Below are 20,437 nucleotides of genomic sequence, written 5' to 3' on the forward strand. Positions count from 1 at the left end.
GAAAAAAAAGTAATAACAAATAACATACATGTATTATGTATATAATATGAGCGCATATAATACACATATACACAAAAGCCGAGTATAAATAAATCAGTTATTCAGCTTGACATGTTTGCAACGAGTATTGCAAAATTATTTTTTTTTTCAGTTTGCTATGAGGCGCCGAATGTACCAATATTATATAGAACAATTATTTGTTATATAATCATTATTTATTAAATAATTACTATTATTTATATATAATTTACATTTTATTTGTAAATAACTACTATTATATAAAATATCATTTCTAATTATTTATATATAATTCCAAGTAATACTTCATTATTTGTAAATAATAATAGTTCGACATTCCATTACCCAGGTAACAATACAGCATTGGACCAACGTTGGATCAACGTTGGGAAATTTTTTCCCAACGTTGCCTCAACGTTGGCAGACAAACGTTGCATCATCGATAGAAGTGCACGCGCATACATCGTCAGACCAACAACATTTCCAACGTCAGTTCAACGTTGTCCAGCAACAATGTTCCAACGTTGTCTGGCAACGTTGATCCAATGTTGGCTAAATAGTCAAATACAACATTGCTACAATGTTGGTAAGCAACGTTGCATCATCGATAGAAGTGCACGTCCATACATCGTCAGACCAACAACATTTCCAACGTCAGTTCAACGTTGTCCACCATCAATGCTCCAACGTTGGTATAATGTCGGCTGAGTCATCAATAACAGCGTTGCTGCAACGTTGATGGGCAACGTTGAAGCAGCGATGGACGTACACGTGCATACATCGTCAGTCCAACTATGTTTACAACGTTGGTTCAACGCTGTCCAGCAACAATGCTCCAACATTGCTCCAACGTTATTTCAACGTATGGCAGTAATTAACAAAACATTAATTGGTTTCAAGGTGAAGTCCACCATTACAACTCTACACTCTAATCTTTAACATCATGTCTTATCCTATCCTAAAATCCTACATCCTAATCCTATTCCTATCATCCTACACCTATTCACTGAATCCTGTCATTGACTCCTATATATAGAGCAACTTTGCTATACTTGGCAGAATACAGTTGATATCATTTTCCACACTTAACCTTGAAAATTTCACTTAGCATAATATGTTTTTATTATAAATGATATGGTAATGGAGCCACATACTTTTCTGAAACTTTTCATTGTGGAAATATTGAATAAACATAAATACTTTAATTATTATAGCAATATTACATAAAATTTTGTCATTTACTGATGTAATGAATATTCATGAGTGCATAATCATTATGTCCAGATGAGGCAGGTATGGCAGCGTTGGTCCAATGTTGGTCCAACGTTGGGTGACGTTGATCCAACGTTGGTCTAATGTTGGTCCAATGTTGGCGTAAACGTTGATTCAATGTTTGTCTAATATCGGTTAAATGTTATTGTAACGTTGATTCTTTGTTGGTCTAATTTTAAACAAATCCAACGATGCGCCATCTCCATCAAACAGTTTTCAACACTGTGCCATCATCATCTGTAACCTGTTCATGATTCTGTCAAAAAACATTACAACTATTATTACAGCTATTCATTTCTTTTCATTCTTTCTTTTACAAGTCTCTTCACATAATAAAGAGGAATCAAGCGAATTACGTGTGATATTTATTGAGGCCTTTGTAGCATTCAAACTTTTTTGACGTCCTCTTTTTCTCAAACAAGACTAATACCAAAAAAACATATGCATATGTAATAAGAATTAAGATGTATTACATTTTCTTGCGAGTTGCAATCTATGTTTCTGTCTACAACTGTTTAATGACTCGGTATGCAATGCCAATTGCAACGTCAGTAATCATCACAAAAAACTCACATGTGTAATTGCAGTCTCTCAGGAGGTCGCGTAACTTGGCCTCACTCAGAGTAACGTAGCTACTGCCTACTGTAACTAAAGAGCGCCTTTTTTTGATTAAGATAGAAGTCAACTGATATCTCAATATGCATGGCCATGGCCTAGTCTCGCTCATGCCATAACTCTTAAATGATATTTCAGCGTCAAGTGTAAGCATGCCTCACGTAGCAACTACAGGTTTGACTGCAGTTGGAAAACACTCGGTCCAGGCAGGACCGACCAGGTCAATTCAAGGCAGCGTACAATAAATAAGGCAGGAATGCCAGGTAGCAAGTCATTGGGTTATTTCACAAGTACGGTGTACGGTGTTGAGAACGCGAAATTGCTGAACTGAGCTCCAACACCAAGCGTAATATTATTTTTCATTGAAATGTATTAAAACTCTAATGATTTGCTCTCATCTTAAATGTAAAAGAAAATTTTATGGAGATGGTTCGTCGTGTTCGCCCCCTGTTCGTGAGCTACAGTTCATCAACACCAACACTGAACTTTAAATCACGATTCTCCCAATCGATCCCTGGGGGTCGGTGTCGCTGAATGGGGAAATTGCACGTAGATCATCAACACCTTGCAGCCGCTGTGCAGTGTTGGGTTCAGCAGATGACAATCAACACCAGCCTTCAACACAAACTGCCGGAAATACACAATATTTTCCTAGGTCAATCTCAACACCAGCCTGATTCAAGTACGGTGTTGTCACAACACCAACACCAGATTTCAACACTGTACTTGAAATTATTGAAATCACCCAATGACTGTTGTCTTGCCCTTGGTATCGCATACTCGTTTCCACTCACACGTATTGCGAGGTTAGTATTCGTCACTCACACAAGTACGAGGTATGTTATAATATATATACTGAGCAGTGGCTGTTAAGTACTTACACGAAAATCCTAGCGTCGGACAGTATGCGCACAGAAGATGACTCCGGGATCTTTCGGAGGGGATCAACGGTTGCAGTTACCGATTATCTGCAAGTGCAAAGAAAATTCCACTGTAGATTGTAGGTCCTAAATATGCAGCTTATAAGTACTGTTCCAGATCACTAGATATTCAGGAATTTAATTGTCTATATCCAACCAGATTCTGCCAGATTCTTCAAGTTCAAAATTGAAGGAAGCAGACTACACAGAAGGAGTCCGACGTCGCGACTAATTCTGCGCTGCGCATCAGAATAGTATGGTATTTTTAAATAGGCACATTTTGATGCTTGTATTTCCTTCTTCAATTTCTTCTAGTTATGTGACGGTAGGCCTATATATATCTCGTACTTAGTGTGAGAGGCCTAGCCAGCTGCAAAGGACGAGGGCGTTTCTGGAAATTCTGGTCTTGAACTACATTTATTTTCTTGTTTTTCTCCTTTATTTTCTATATTAAAGGACAAGTCCACCCCAACAAAAAATTGATTTGAATAAGCAGAGAAAAATCAAACTAGCATAACACTGAAAATTTCATCAAAATCGGATGTGAAATAAGAAAGTTATGGCATTTTAAAGTTTCGCTTATTTTTCACAAAACAGTGATATGCACAACTCAGTGACATGCAAATGAGTCAGTCGATGATGTCTATCAACACTCACTATTTCTTTTGTTTTTTATTATTTGAATTATAAAATATTTAATTTTTTACAGACTTGCATATAGGGACCGACTTGACTGAACCATAAAGTATTAAACAATGCTAATTCCACATGTTCAGGGAGGAATTAATCACTGTTTCACTTGACAATGAGAAGAAAATTAGAATGTTTCATATCTCATATAATAAAATACAAAAGAAATAGTGAGTGGATGACATCATCAGTCTCCTCATTTGCATACCGACCAGGATATGCATATAACTGTTTTGTGAAATTAAGCGAAACTTTAAAATGTCATAACTTCATTATTTTACATCCGATTTTGATGAAATTTTCAGTTTTTTGCCTGTTGGATTATTCTCTTTTTATTCAAATCAATTTTTGTTGGGGTGGACTTGTCCTTTAATCGACACATTTGCATCCCCCGGTGCATGCAGCCTCTCTATTCTACCCCATCTTTATTTTTGTTTTCTCCTTAGTTTTAGATCCTCTTTCCCTTCCCATTATTTTCCTTCTCTCTCGATTTCTTTTCCCCTTATTGCTAGGGGATACCAAGGGTGACAAGGATAGACAAGCAAACTTACTTGATCGACCCCCCCCCCTTGGCCCCATTGGAAATTATGCGAGTAGTCGTCTGTATATCAATTCTCCAATGAACCAGTTTCTCACGTTCTCAACACTGTGTATAATATGCCGGGATATTATGTTGACTGTCAAACAAATATCCAACAAACTATAGTTTCCAACATTGTGTCAATGTTAACTGTCAACAATTCTCCAATAAACTATTCCAATTACGCTGTCCACGTTGTGCCATTGTCCGTTGTTCAACAACTCTCCATCAAACTAGTTTCCAACTTTGTCAACGTTGTGCCATTGTCGACTGTCTAACAAATCTCTAAGAAAATAGTTTCCAACGTTGTTCCGTTGTCGGTTGTTCAGCAACTCTCCATCGCACTAGTTTCCGACGTAGTCAACGCTGTGCCTTTGTTGGCTGATGTTCAACAACTATCCAATCAAACACGTTTCCAACGTTGTGACGTTGTTGGCTGTCCAACAAATCTCCAACACACTAGTTTCCAATGTTGTGCCATTGTCTGTTGTTCAACAACTTTCCAACGTTGCCAACGTTGTGTCATCGTCGACTATCCTACTGATCTCCAACCTACCAGTTTCCAACGTTGTGCCAGTGTCAGTTGTTCAACAACTTTCCATCTAACTAGTTTCCAGCTTTATCAACGTTGTGTCATGGTCTACTATCTAACTAATCTCCAATCTACCAGTTTCCAACGTTGTGCCATCGTCGACTTTCCAACAAATCTCCATCGAACTAGTTTCTAGCTTTGACAACGTTGTGCCATAGTTGGTTGTTCAACAACTTTCCATCGAATTAGTTTCCAACGTTGCCAACCTTGTGTCATCGTCGACTATCCAACTAATCTCCAACCTACTAGTTTCCAACGTTTTGCCATTGTCGACCGTCCAACAAATCTCCAACAAACTAGTTTCCAACTTTGTCAACGTTGTCTCATTGTCGGTTGATCAACAACTTTCCATCGAACTGGTTTCCAACGTTGCCAACGTTGTGTAATTGTTGGCTGTTCAGCAACTATCCAATTAAACATGTTTCCATCGTTGTGCCATTGTCGACTGTCCAACAACTCTCCAACTAACAAGTTTCCAACGTTGCCAACGTCGTGTCATTGTTGATTGTTCAACAACTTTCCAGCGAACTAGTTTCCAACTTTGCCAACGTTGTGCCTTTGCTGGCTGTTCAACAACTATCCAATCAAACGGGTCTCCAACGTTGTGACATTGTCGACCGTCCAACAAATCTCCAACAAACTAGTTTCCAACTTTGTCAACGTTGTGCCATTGTCGGTTGTTCAACAACATTCCAGCGAACTAGTTTCCAACGTTGCCAACGTTGTGCCTTTGCTGGTTGTTCAACAACTATCCAATCAAACGTGTTTCCAACGTTGTGACATTGTCGACCGTCCAACAACTCTCCAACTAACAAGTTTCCAACGTTGCCAACGTCGTGTCATTGTTGATTGTCCATCATCTTTCCATCAAACTAGTTTCCAACGTCGATTCAACGTTAATCCATCAAGTTTTTCCAACGTCCAACGACTTTCAAGTTTCCAACGTGGAGCCAACGTTGGCTTGTTACCTGGGTATTTATAAATAATGATTATTTGTTTTTCATTATTTATAAATAATGATTATTTGTTTTTCATTATTTATAAATAATGATTATTTGTTTTTCATTATTTACAAATAATGATTATTTGTTTTTCATTATCTATAAATAATGATTATTTGTTTTTCATTATTTATGAATAATGATTATTTGTTTTTCATTATTTATAAATAATGATTATTTGTTTTTCATTATTTACAAATAATGATTATTTGTTTTTCATTATTTATAAATAATGATTATTTGTTTTTCATTATTTATAAATAATTTGTTGAGTTTTCCATTATTTATAAATAATGATTATTTGTTAAATAATGAAAACGTCTACTTCATTATTTATAAATAATTTTTTCGAGTGCACCATTATTCTCATTATTTATAAATAATCATTATTTAATGTTCGAGTTTTCCATTATTTATAAATAAAGATTATTTGTTAAATAATGAAATATCTACTTCATTATTTATAAATAATAATTTTGTTTCAATATCCCATTATCTATAAATAATCATTATTTATAAACAATTTTTACAGTTTGCCATTATATACAAATAATCATTATTTATATACAAATAACCATTATTTATTAAATAATTCCATTATTTATTAAATAATGGAAAACTCGCTATAACATGCAAATGTGGGACCGCCCATGATATGAATATTCATGATGCGATTTCCTTTTTCGTGATTTTTCTTCACAAATTTTTGTCCATTTCCTCTTCATAATGACATTTCTTGAAGCAAATTTCTAGGGATATGGTCTGATTGTAATATTCTTCATTTTCTATATAACTTCGTCTTCGTAGAAATATCAAAAAGTGTAATTTTATACGATTTTTCCTACAGTTCACAATCGAGGCGCGCGTGTATCGTAGGGACAACCGGTGAATCGACGGAGTGCTCCTCATCGAAATACTACGTTGTTTGGTCCCCGGAAGTGGCGGGCGGAATTTGGCCCGAATCCTCGATGGAAGTCGATCAAGTGCATATGAGCTGAGAGAGTGAAATATCAGTGTACTTGTACAGGCCCTTCTACTTTTTATAAATATTTTTTGTTGCTTTTTTGTTAAGTTAATTTTTCCTGGTGTAGAGATAAGTTTCGGTTCTAATAATGCACTTCAACTACATTTTGGAGTGTCTGTTTGAGGCATTTGGGGCGATTTCACCCTGGCCCCAAAATGCTCGCAACGACAATACGGGGGCATGATGACCCCTAAATTTTTAAAAACTTATTTTTCTATTGAAAATTATCACAAAATTCACCAAAAGTGTGCACGAAAGCCTTCGTATTTCACTTTTAAAACTCTAAAAAGTGCCCAAATGACAAGCTTGGTCGCTTCGCTGTGTCGCTTTCAACTTGAGAACTTTTACGCGCGTCTGCTTCCCCCCCCCCCCCCCCCCTCCTCCGAAAGAAATTCTGTATACGGCCATGCTAAGAGCCTGGCACATTGATTTATGTATACTTTATTTTCATTATTTTTATCTCATTATCATCATGGCCTTACGCAGAATTTTTTCCGGGGGGGGGGGGCCGGGTGGGGGGAGCAGGACGCGCGTAAACTTTCTCATAAAAATCTTGAAAAAGCGAAGCGACCAAGCTTGTCATTTGAGCTTGGTCGCGTCGCTGTCTCGCTTTCAAGATTTTTTTGAGAAACTTTACGCGCGTCCTAGCTGCTCCCCCCCCCCCCTCCCCCCGGTAAAAATTCTGTGTATAAGGCCATGATGATAATGTGATAAAAATAATGAAAATGAAAAGTACACATAAATCAATGTGCCATATGCTCTTTTGAGCATGGCCGTTCACAGAATTTCTTTCGGGGGGTGGGGGCAGACGCGCGTAAACGTTCTCAAGTTGAAAGCGAGACAGCGAAGCGACCAAGCTTGTCATTTGGGCTTGGTCCCGTGGCTGTCTCGCTTTCAAGAATTTTTTGAGAAAGTTTACGCACGTCATGCTCCGGCCCCGGCCCCCCTGGAAAAAATTCTGCGTAAGGCCATGTTGATAATGAGATAAAAATAATGAAAATGAAAGTATACATAAATCAATGTGCCAGGCTCTTTAGAGCATGGCCGTATACAGAATTTCTTTCGGAGGAGGGGGGGGGGGGGGGGGGGGGAAGCAGACGCGTAAGCGTTCTCAAGTTGAAAGCGACACAGCGAAGCGACCAAGCTTGTCATTTGGGCACTTTTTGGAGTTTTAAAAGTGAAATACGAAGGCTTTCGTGCACACTTTTGGTGAATTTTGTGACAATTTTCAATAGAAAAATAAGTTTTTAAAAATTTAGGGGTCATCATGCCCCCGTATTGTCGTTGCGAGCATTTTGGGGCCAGGGTGAAATCGCCCCAAACGCCTCAAACAGACACTCCAAAATGTATTTGAAGTGCATTATTAGACCTGAAACTTATCTCTACACCAGGAAAAATTAACTTAACAAAAAAAGCAACAAGAAATATTTATAAAAAGTAGAAGGGCCTGTACAAGTACACTGATATTTCACTCTCTCAGCTCATATGCACTTGATCGACTTCCATCGAGGATTCGGGCTAAATTCCGCCCGCCACTTCCGGGGACCAACCAACGTAGTATTTCGATGAAGAGCACTCCGTCGATTCACCGGTTGTCCCTACGATACACGCGCGCCTATGGGGATTGTGAACTGTAGGAAAAATCGTATAAAATTACACTTTTTGATATTTCTACGAAGACGAAGTTATAAAGAAAATGAAGAATATTACAATCAGACCATATCCCTAGAAAATTGCTTCAAGAAATGTCATTATGAAGAGGAAATGGACAAAAATTTGTGAAGAAAAATCACGAAAAAGGAAATCGCATCATGAATATTCATATCATGGGCGGTCCCACATTTGCATGTTATAGCGAGTTTTCCATTATTTAATAAATAATGGCATTATTTAATAAATAATGGTTATTTGTATATAAATAATGATCATTTGTATATAATGGCAAACTGTAAAAATTGTTTATAAATAATGATTATTTATAGATAATGGGATATTGATACAAAATTATTATTTATAAATAATGAAGTAGATATTTCATTATTTAACAAATAATCTTTATTTATAAATAATGGAAAACTCGAACATTAAATAATGATTATTTATAAATAATGAGAATAATGGTGCACTCGAAAAAATTATTTATAAATAATGAAGTAGACGTTTTCATTATTTAACAAATAATCATTATTTATAAATAATGGAAAACTCAACAAATTATTTATAAATAATGAAAAACAAATAATCTTTATTTATAAATAATGAAAAACAAATAATCATTATTTGTAAATAATGAAAAACAAATAATCATTATTTATAAATAATGAAAAACAAATAATCATTATTTATAAATAATGAAAAACAAATAATCATTATTTATAAATAATGAAAAACAAATAATCATTATTTGTAAATAATGAAAAACAAATAATCATTATTTATAAATAATGAAAAACAAATAATCATTATTTATAAATAATGAAAAACAAATAATCATTATTTATAAATAATGGAATGTCGAACTATTATTATTTACAAATAATGAAGTATTACTTGGAATTATATATAAATAATTAGAAATGATATTTTATATAATAGTAGTTATTTAAAAATAAAATGTAAATTATATATAAATAATAGTTATTATTTAATAAATAATGATTATATAACAAATAATTGTTCTATATAATATTGGTACATTCGGCGCCTCATAGTTTGCGTCTACAAATATTTATATTAGGGGATTCTTTTAAATCTAGAGGCAGAAAGTTCCAGTAGGCAGGCCCGGAGAAGACAAATGAATTCTTTGCAAATAAAGTTCTTGTTAAAGAAAGGTGATAATATTGTCGTTGCCTTGCTGGGTAGCAGTGTATGGATGCATTTTTACGCCGGAACATATTTGAGAAAATAGCGGGGAGATCGTCCTTGCTTAAAGTTCGAAAATACATATGTCACTTACTTTAAGAATGTTATTAAAAAAAAACAAGATATCAGTATGTGATCTAAAGTGTGTTTGAAAAAATATTCTTAGAGCTTTTTTTCTGGAGAAGTAATATTCTATTTAGTTGTGTTTGTATTGCACATCCCCAGGCAATTATTCCGTAATATTATGGTAGAATAAGAGTGTAGTATAATGTTAACAAAGTGCGAGAAGGGAGAAAATGTTTGAGTTTATTAATAATTCCAATGTTTCTAGAAATTGTTTTTCATATACTATCGATATGAGGCTTCCAGGATAATTTGTTGTCATTAAGGACACCCAAGAATCTGGCAGTGGAAACATTATTAAGAACAAAATTATCAAAGAAAATACTGTCTGGTAGAGTATTGATTTTATTACTATAAAGCATGTAGTTTGTCTTCTGGTGATTAAGCGAAAGTTTGTTGGCCTTGATCCAATCTGTAACATTTGTTAGTTCAGAATTTACGATTCTAACGAGTTGGTTAATATCATCATGCATGGGAAAAGAAAATATTGGAGTCGTCAGCAAAAAGTATAAATGAAAGTAAATCTGATGTATTTCTAATATCATTGATATAAGTATTAAAAAAAAGTGGGCCTAGTAGACTACCCTGGGGGACACCACAAGTAATTGGAAGAGTAGGTGAATGCTATTATTTACTGATACAAATTAGGTCCTATCAGTGAGGTAGCTCCTTAACCACTTCAAGTCCTTCCCTCTAACTTCATAATGACGTAGTTTATAAAGAAGAATTTCATGACTTATAGTGTCGAAGGCCTTGGAGAAGTCCAGGTAAATACCGACAGTATGACAACTATTATCGATGGAAGTGGTGACTTTATTAATAAATGACAAAAAAAATGGGAAGTACTATGGTTTTCACGAAATCCAAATTGGAAGTTTTAAAAATGCCTTTAACCTTCGGTAAAGATTTGGTGTTGACGCCGCCGCCGCCGCCGTCGGAAAAGCGGCGCCTATAGTCTCACTCTGCTTCGCAGGTGAGACAAAAAACCCGGAATATTGTGAATTCTGCTATTAGAAAAGCTAAAAAGGGTTATTATAAAACAAAGTTTGGTTCAGTTAAAAATGATTTAAAGGGAACGTGGAAGGTTATTAATAATGTTTAAAAAAAAAGAAACATGAATTTCCATCTCTGGTGGTTGACAACACTTGTTTAACAGAACCTATATTGATATATTGTTGCATTTTAATCAATATTTTGTTTCTATTGGAGAAAATATTCATGATACCATTCCTCCTTATAATAAGAATCCATCAGACTTTTTAATTACTGTTCATCCAAATTCATTTTTTGTACCGCCATATCAGAATTCGATGTTATAAATGCTGTATTGGGATTAAAATATGTCAAGAGCCCAGGGCATGATGAAATTGATAGTAAAGTTTTGGAAAAAGTCAATTCATTTAATACATTTAGCTCCAGTTCTGGCAGGTATATTTAATATTTCTATTGAAACTGGATGCTCTCAGAATCTTTAGAAATAGCCAAAGTCTTGCCTTTATTTAAAAAGGGAGAAAAACATTTGTGTACAAACTGTTCACCGAACAATCTATTTTTTCAAAGGTATTTGAAAAATTAGTATATATAACAAACTAATGTCCTTTATAAACAAACATAATATATTATACAGCAAACAATTTGGATTTCGCTCCGGACATTCTTCATGCATGGCTCTGCTGGAACTTATTGGAAATCCCAATATGGCATTTGAAAATAAAAACAAACATTTGGTTGGGTATATTTTTGGACTTGTCAAAAGCTTTTGACTATATATAAATCACAGAATTAAGATTACATAAACTTCATCATTATGGTACGTATTTTTAAGAATGGTTTAAGAGTTATTTGAGTAACAGACAGCAGTTTGTATCCATAGATGGTATAAATTCTCCATTACTAAAGATAAACAGAGGCGTGCCGCAAGGTTCAATCCTCGGCCCCTGCTATTTTTTTGTATTAATGATGTCCAATCTGTTAGTCACCAACTGCCCTATTATTTTGTGGATGATACAAGTTTCTTTTTGTTAGGTGAAAATCTGTTCGAATTAAATTCTATCCAAAATGTTGAAATGCCTAAGATTGAAGAGTTGTTTCTTTTAAATAAATTGGTTATTAATTCTTCAAAGACAAATTATATGATATTCAAAACAAAAATAGGAAAGAGTGAAATATTGTCTAAAACCATGGTTTCTAACGAAATAATGCTGCATTTTGAATTGAAAATGACCGCCATATGCCCTATTAATATCGTACTATGTACAATTTGAATGGGGGCTGATAATTTACACAAAGGGGGCATTTTGCAGCCATTTTGAATGTTAAAATATAGCATTTATCACCTTAATAACATAAGAAATGATATATTTCGTTAGAAATCATGTTTTCAGAAAATATTTCACTCATGCAACACCATTTAGTCAAGCAAAGCCAAATACTGTTAAATTTACTTATCCCCATTTACATCGTATATAATGCCGTTAGGGCATGTAGCGGCCATTTTGACTTTCGAAATACAGAAAGTTACCATCCTAACAGAAGAAATGATATATTTAGTAAGAAATTATGTTTTCAGACAATATTTTACTAATCATGCTTATTGGTTACAATTATATGCATTTATATGGTGCATATAATTCCTGTGAAAAATTGTTTCCCAGTTCGATTGTACATACAGAACAGTCAAAGTCTATGGCGGCCGATTTGAAAGTCAAAATACAGTATTTAACACAAACATGAAGGCTGAATAAAATATTTGTTAAACAATGTATTTCATGCAGTATTCCACTAATTTACCACAAATATATGTACCTGCATTTTAGTGTTCACTCGTGTAATTGTTTTTGTCCTCTCTTACATTGAACATAATACTGTTAGGGCCTTTGGCGGCCATTCAAGTTAAAATTTCGACCTTTTGAATAAATATATATATAATTTTCGTGAAAATGTTGACACATTACTCAGATAATGATGTCATATCTCACCCCTTTCCACTTCCCTTCTTTTCTTTCTTTGTCTCCTCTTTAAAGATCTTTTTTTTTTTTTTGGGGGGGGGGGTCCATCCCCCAATCGGTACGCCAGGGATCCTGGCTGGTTAATTAAAAATTATCGTGATGAAGTTTTTAAAAAATACAGGTTGCTCAACTTCCCGTTCGGCTGACCATTTAAAACAAAGCTTTAAGGTTATCACATATCTAGTTTATTCGCATCTTAAGACATAACCGAGTGTTGAAGAATTTTGCTGGTTGTTATAGCAAGGTTAAAATGACATGATATAAAAGTTATTACTGTCAACGTTATTGGTAGAGGATACGCAACGTTGTCTTCTATAACTCCCAATATCGTTATCATTATTCGAAGAGGGATACAAGATATCCTGTATGCAAGTTAACTGACTATATTTAAAAAAAAAAAATCCGTATTGTGGTGAGACATTCAAATATTGCAATGGATGCCGGTACGAACTACTCTTCGTATTACGAATGGACTTCCTCATGGAGTACATGGAATTTTTCTTCGTATGAATGGACGTCGTGGGCTGAACGTAATAACATATCCCAATACGAGTATGAGCATGACGATGAATCATGGAACTTGCCGGCCGGCGAGCACGACTTCAACTACGACAATGCTCTTAACTATATGGTCGGGATCACGGCCATTGTTGGCGTTGTTGTGACCAGCATCACCTCTCTTATGATCGCCTGTCATCGTCGAATTCGAAACAAACGATTCATTTTTGCCTTCAACATCATTCTGGCCGATTTTCTTGTTGATACCGTCGTCTCGCTCCACTATGTAGTCATCAAATTGCTTGCTGATGGGCGTTCGGTAAGTCAAAAGTAGGCATATAATTATGATATAGGGGCAAATCCAGGGGTTACATAGGAAAGCAGCGTTGTCATTTGGGGATTTCCATCTTCACATTTTCAAAATTTTAGGAATTTTTTAATCCTTCGGGGAAAAAAAAATTGGGGGATTAAGAACAATTTGGAAGTCCATCTTGGGGATTTTCTGAGGGTTTAATTTCGGCGAAAAGCAGTTAAATTCGCAAATTTTCCGTAATATAGCGCTAATCTACTTAAGATAGGCAACAGCGAGGGAAGGTGCGAGCGCACTCCGTAAAATTAAAGAAAAAAAATAGTGAGCATGATGTTGAATGCCATCATAATTGCGCATCGGCTTTTGGTTTAGAATCGGCAATTGCGAGTTCTTTTTCTGGCTTGCTTCTTTGTCATTTTTTTGTGTGGCAAATTCGCACCCCGTAAATGTGTCTATTTTCGCGACGGATGCTGAAGTGGATAGTATACGAGGTAAACCGGCCCTGTCGTCGGGATTAATGCTTGAACGGACAAAAGAAAGATGAGAGAAGCAAATAAATTTATCATTGTTCGGCCCTCAATCCATTTAAGAATATCAGAGCTATAATTATGTACTTTTTACAGTTTTGATTTGTGAGCAGGTCGCCAATTGTTTTTTTTTCATATTGGAAATGAATTTACGAGTGTAATAAATGCATTTCATTGATTGTTTATATCATAAGTATACGTTCAAAGAAATGAAAAAAAGGGAAATTTTTAGTCGTTATACATGCTATATACCATAAAAAGCCTTGTGAGATATAAAAGTATGAAAATATTGTTGAGATGGAACTAAAGTATAAGCATAAAAATAATGATATTTGCAACAATTAAAGGGGGTCTGTCAGTCAAAGAGCCTCCAGGAATGCTTCCGACTTTAAAGGATTTTACAAAGTTTTGTGTTTTTTTTTCCATTGATCCCAAGCCCCCTGTATATAAGAATCACAGCCCCCCTTATCTCAAGCTTAGATACAACTTCCCATTGCCTCCATCCTGTGTTCGAAAAGGGGGTTAGAATCTCAGTTCAGTGTCATATAAAAGACCGATTTCAGAATGTGAAATTTGATAAGAGTAAATGACAATTGTGAGTTTTGGAGCATCTTATTTAATTAATTCAATTATTAAACTGGGGAATTGATTTAAAAATAATTTTAGTCTCACCATTTGTGTGCCTATATACCCTTCCCACCACGACTCATATCTCTCTCTCTCTCTCTCCCTCCACTTCCGGCCCTTCCTCTCTCTTTCTGACTGCAGGATGGCTTGTTTCGTGCAGTGAAGTTCTTAATGCCTGTCCTCTTCCAGAGTTCTAATTTGGTGTCTACTGCTAATGTTCTTCTTGTGGCCGTGGATCAATTCATTGCCTTCAAAATCGATCCATTTGGCACGAAGAACCTCCTCACCACCTCCCGACGTGTCGTCATATCTTTCTCAGTTTGGGCAGTAATGATCGGGCTGTCTGTTTTAAGTCATCGGATGCTACAAACTAGGATGGATCTCGTGCGAATTTGCTCATGCAATTTTTTCATAATTGTCACCGGTGTGTGCTATGCCCTGGTATACAGAACAATTGCAAAAACGCCTCTTACGTCGGGCGGGAGTCAGCTTCAGGAACGAAAGAAGAAGACAAAACGAGTCATGCGCATCTACAGTCTAATACTGCTCGCTAGTCTGATTCTTTATACTATTCCAGATGTCATAATGGTCATCATGTACAATGTTGGAGTTTCTTACAACACGATACTATGGATTCAGTTCAGCCGGCTTATTCCGCTCACTGTAAACACGCTCGTGAACGCGTCTATTTACTGGTGGCGGATGATTGACATTCGTGACATATTCACGTGTACATCCACCAATCACGTGTAAATAAGCGTGAATAAGCCAGTTTCGTTGTTCCACTCTGCGCATGATCAGAAGATTCTGCGCATAATCAGAGGAAGGCCACTGGCACTAAAGTGACATGATGGAATACAATTTAATGAGATAACAACCAACTTTGATGTCTTGATTATTTATATATTCTTTTGAATTGTGTTTTTCATTTACATCCACAAAAAACAACAATGCGTCCACGAACGACTGGTATTTCACAGTTTGCCAAGTGCATTGTACAGAGTGCTATAATAATGCAATATTGACTGGCCTCGGGGCGATACGACTTATATTGCCCAAACTAGATTTATATCGTCCGAGTCGTAGACGAGGGTGATATCAATTTAGTGAGGGCGATATTTTTCATAGTGCATTTACCATTGTTTTCGGATCTAGCGCAGCAAGAAAAGAAAAACATCGCGCATTTTGCTCTACATGATCAGATCCTATGAAGCGACGAACATCCTAACGAATAGGGAGTATTCACTTCCACAAAGGAGTCATGAACACGGTTAATGTAAAGAAAATGACCGTTAAATGACAGCGCACAGCTCGGAGGTCTTTGTCTTAATCTAAATTCCTTTCATGTGCTGACGATAGTGTCTTGCTATATTCAGATACAAATTATAAGACAATTGAAGAAAATCTAAAGCACAACTGGCAAATGCATCGAATGGGTGACAGACAACGAGCTCAGTTTACATGTTGGGAAAACAGAAAGCCTTTTATTTTGTTCAAAAGCAAGGTGAAAATATACACACGATTTCAGGTTTTCATATAATAATTAAGTAATTGCGAAAAAAGATATTTTGTGCCTTGCTTAGATTCAATGTCTATTCGACTATGCTAATGCGACTTGGTACGGTAGTATGGGTGTGATGGATAAGAAAAAGGTAAAAAGAATAATTCAGAATAATATTTTAAAATTCATAGAAACGTTTTAGACCCAAGAACACCCCTGTCTCGATTATCCATTAAGTACGGTACTAGAAAAAAATGTATTACCAAAACGTGAAGGTCATATAGGGAACACTTTTTATTACAATGGTATCCGATTTTGGAATTATTTTCCTAATCAAGTTAAAGCTGTTAACAATTTTCCTCACTTAAAAGTTGACGAAAGAAATATTATACCTGAAACTGGAATCTACATAATTGGAGAACAGCATTTACCAGTGAAAAACACACATTTTGTACATTTGGTTTTCAGTATTATATACACAACAAAAAAAGTAAGTCCCCCCTAGATCAAATTGCTGTAACCTTTGAACGGAATTATTTTGAGATATGATATTCCGTAGGTGGTTTTCTACACTCATTAAGCAACTCCTGGAGAAAAATAGGATTGATCGGTTGAGTCATGCATTAGTAATTAAAGATTGAATTAAAAATGACCATTTTCGAAAGTCACAAGAGTCGTTTTTCAGATTGTGCGAATACAAAGTTGGGCAAATGTTGTCTTTAGGTGAATTTTATGGTGTTATGGTGTTTTACTATCGATCATTTAGCAACTCCACACACAATTTTGATATCATATGTTCATGGTTGAGTGAGCACAATGTATTGCAGGGGCCGCGGGGGGGGGGGCTGGGCAGGGAGCTTCAGTCCCCCCCCCCCCACTTTTTTCCAAAAGCATGTACAAAAATGTAAAAATGACCATACGATTGTGATTTTTTGCATGGTCAGCCCCCCCCCCCCCACTTTGAAAACCCCTTCCCCGGCCCCTGTATTGTGACGTATCATCATAGGGGTTTATGGTAGTATCCTCTACAACTTGTTAGATCATGTTAAAATTTGAAAATGTTGGTGGCTCCCCCGATTATAGGCCCCTCCCCCATTTTAAAATTCTGGACCCACCACTGATTTGTCCATGAATTAAACTGATCATGAGAAATTGTTAGGAAAATATTACATTTATGCAGTATAAAGAGTCTTCATTCCTAAGTTTTCGAATGTGCTCGCTCAACCATGAAAATGATTAAAGTTCGGAAAATGTGTGGTGATAGAAATGATGGATGATAAAAACAATAGCAATTAAAGTCTTATTTGAAACCGAATTTGCCCCCAATATTCACTTTATTACCCTTTAAAATGAGTCTGTGACATTGAAAATACAAATTTTCCCACTTTGATGCGCGCTCACTCATCCATAAATAAACAAATTGATTTCATTTTTGCACAGAATTCTGCCCATAGGTTGATAAACATTACTGCCAAATGACATTGCTAAAGACAGCCGTGAAAAAAGTTCCACCATATTGAATAAGGGGTTACTTATTCTTAAACATGTGCACCCATAATGTACACAAGTCTATGAGAGATAAAGTCAAAATTTTAACAAATATGAAATGAGGGTTTGTTTCATGGACGGTTTTTGTTACTTCTGCCAATAGTTATTTCATGAAACTTCGTACATGGCTTCAGAGTAACACTATCCAAAAGGCGCGCACACCAATATAACCATTCGATACGACACAGAGTGGGGCCAAGGCCTTGAACTTTTTTCATTTGCATAATTTTCGAATATTGTGTGCTCACTGATGCATTAAACATCGGGATTTTCATAAAAATCAAATCGAATGAACTATGCAAGGAGGTTTGTGACAGATATCCATAGTAACAAATTGCATTTTTTCCAATAACGTAAAAAAGAGCTAATCGCATTCCACATGTTCATTCAAGCGTGGATATTTAATTAAACGCCTTTGAATCATTGAAGCATGTTAATTGGTCATGAACATAACGAAAAAGTTGAGAAAAGATCATTTTCAGCTCCCAAAATGAACCAATACTTGCCTATGATATTTAAAAAACGTATTTTTTGTTTTCAATAAATGTTCATTGAACCATGAAACGATGAATATTGTTGAAGAAACTCTTCCAAAAATAACTGTCATCATATTCTATCATTTTTATTGATATAAATGTGTAAAAAATCCAATTATAGCAAATTTAGCCAAAAAAGTTGTATTGTCTTTTAGAGAGTACCTTTTACAAGCCTTCTGACTATTTTTTATGATGAGAATGTGGAATAAGTTCCAATAAAATGGAATCAAAGTCATGATATTTGGCTTGTGACTTTTGAAAAGTGAAATTTTTGCCTTCTGACGGTGCTCACTGAAGCATGAAGTGAAATACGTCCATAACGTTTACTCAGAGGGTAGCTTACAAAGATAAACTGAACTGTTTCTGAGATTTAATTAAAGGACAAGTCCACCCCACCAAAAGTTAATTTTAATGAAATTAGAAAAATCCAACCAGCAAAACACTGAAAATTTCATCAAAATCGGATGTAAAATAAAAGTTATAACATTTTAAAGTTTTGCTTAATTTCACAACAGTGATATACACATCCTGGATAGTATGCGAATTGACAGACTGATAACGTCACCCACTCACTATTTCTTTTGTATTTTATCATATGAAATATGAAAAATTCTAATTTTCTCCCCATTGTCTTGTGAAATTAAATTTTATTACTCCCTGAACATGTGGAATTACCATTATTTTAACAGTTTATGGTTAAGTCAAGTTGGTCCTTATTGTCAAATCTTTAAAAATTGAAATATTGTATAGTTCAAACAATAAAAAAAAAGAAATAGTGAGTGATGGACATCATCGACTATCTCATTTGCATATCGCCGAGTTGTGCGTTTAACTGTTTTGTGAAAAATAAGCGAAACTTAAAAACGTCATAACTTTCTTATTTTACATCCGATTTTGATGAAATTTGCAGCGTTATGTTTGTTTTATTTGTCTCTATCGATTCAAATCAACAATTTTCTGTGGTGGACTTGGCCTTTAATTGCATGTATGTGGGGGTATATTAAACAGTTATCAGTATTGACGGGCCTTGAAAAGGGTAACTAAAAACGTCCCGTTATCCATTCATGATTAAAGTAATACTACTGTATAATAAAGCTGTATAGATTTCCGTTCTTATCGATTTTGTCAGCATTGATAATAGTATATTAGTGGTGGCGTATTTTTTCCACTTCATCCAATTGTGTATTGGCCTACGCTTTTTATAATATTTGTATTAAATTGGCAGACGACCATGGACTCGGGAAGCGGGTGTGCCGAGATTTTATGGGATGCTGCTCTGTGTTATTTACCATAGCAGCACCCCCTTGAAAAAATCTGGTGGGTCTGGTAGGTATGTTAAAGGTCAAGTCCACCCCAGAAGACCAGAAAAATGTTGATTTGAATAAATATAGAAAAATCAAACAAGCACAACTGACACTGAAAATTTCATCAAAATCCGATGTAAAATAAGAAAGTTATGATATTTTAAAGGACAAGTCCACCCCAACAAAAAGTTTATTTGAATAAAAAGGGAAAAATCCAGCAAGCATAACACTGAAAATTTCATCAAAATCGGATTAAAATAAGAAAGTTATCGCATTTTTAAATTCCGCTTGTTTTTCACAAAACAGTGATATGCACAACTCAGTGACATGCAAATGGGTTAGTCGATGATGTCCATCACTCACTATTTCTTTTGTTTTTTATTGTTTGAATTATGCAATATTTCATTTTTGACATATTTGACAATAAGGACCAACTTGTCTGAACCACATAGTATTAAACAGTGCTAATTCCACATATTCAGGGAGGAATTTTCGTTGTTTCCCTTGACAATGAGAAAAATAGAATATTTCATATAATAAAATACAAAATAAATAGTGAGTGGATGACGTCATCAGTCTCATTTGCATACCGACCATGATGTGCATATAACTGTTTTGTGAAATTATTAAAAAACTTTCTTATTTTACATCCGATTTTGATGAAATTTTTAGTGTTTTGCTTGTTTAATTTTTCTCTTTTTATTCAAATCAACTTTTTGTTTTGGTGGACTTGTTCTTTAAATAGCGAAACTTTAACCAAAATTACCCTCATTTTTGGAGTGAAATCCTCTCTCTCTCTCTTTCCTTTTTTTTGCTTGTCAAATTTAAACCATGCAGCACCTCATGTTTAAAGAATCGTTCCAAGGGCCCTGCACACGACT

The 20,437-nt window shown here is 35.2% G+C and overlaps 1 protein-coding gene across 1 annotated transcript; it reads left to right on the top strand.

Moving 5' to 3' along the window:
• Positions 1 to 12,962: 12,962 nt before the first annotated feature.
• Positions 12,963 to 19,367, top strand: LOC129280096 (uncharacterized). Its single transcript, XM_054916150.2, has 2 exons — positions 12,963 to 13,522; positions 14,809 to 19,367. Exons 1-2 carry the CDS (start codon positions 13,139 to 13,141, stop codon positions 15,418 to 15,420), a joined length of 996 nt encoding a protein of 331 aa, XP_054772125.2. The 5' UTR covers positions 12,963 to 13,138; the 3' UTR covers positions 15,421 to 19,367.
• Positions 19,368 to 20,437: the final 1,070 nt, after the last annotated feature.

The sequence above is a fragment of the Lytechinus pictus genome, chromosome 17, assembly GCF_037042905.1.
Source record: "Lytechinus pictus isolate F3 Inbred chromosome 17, Lp3.0, whole genome shotgun sequence".
Taxonomy (NCBI): Eukaryota; Metazoa; Echinodermata; class Echinoidea; order Temnopleuroida; family Toxopneustidae; genus Lytechinus; species Lytechinus pictus.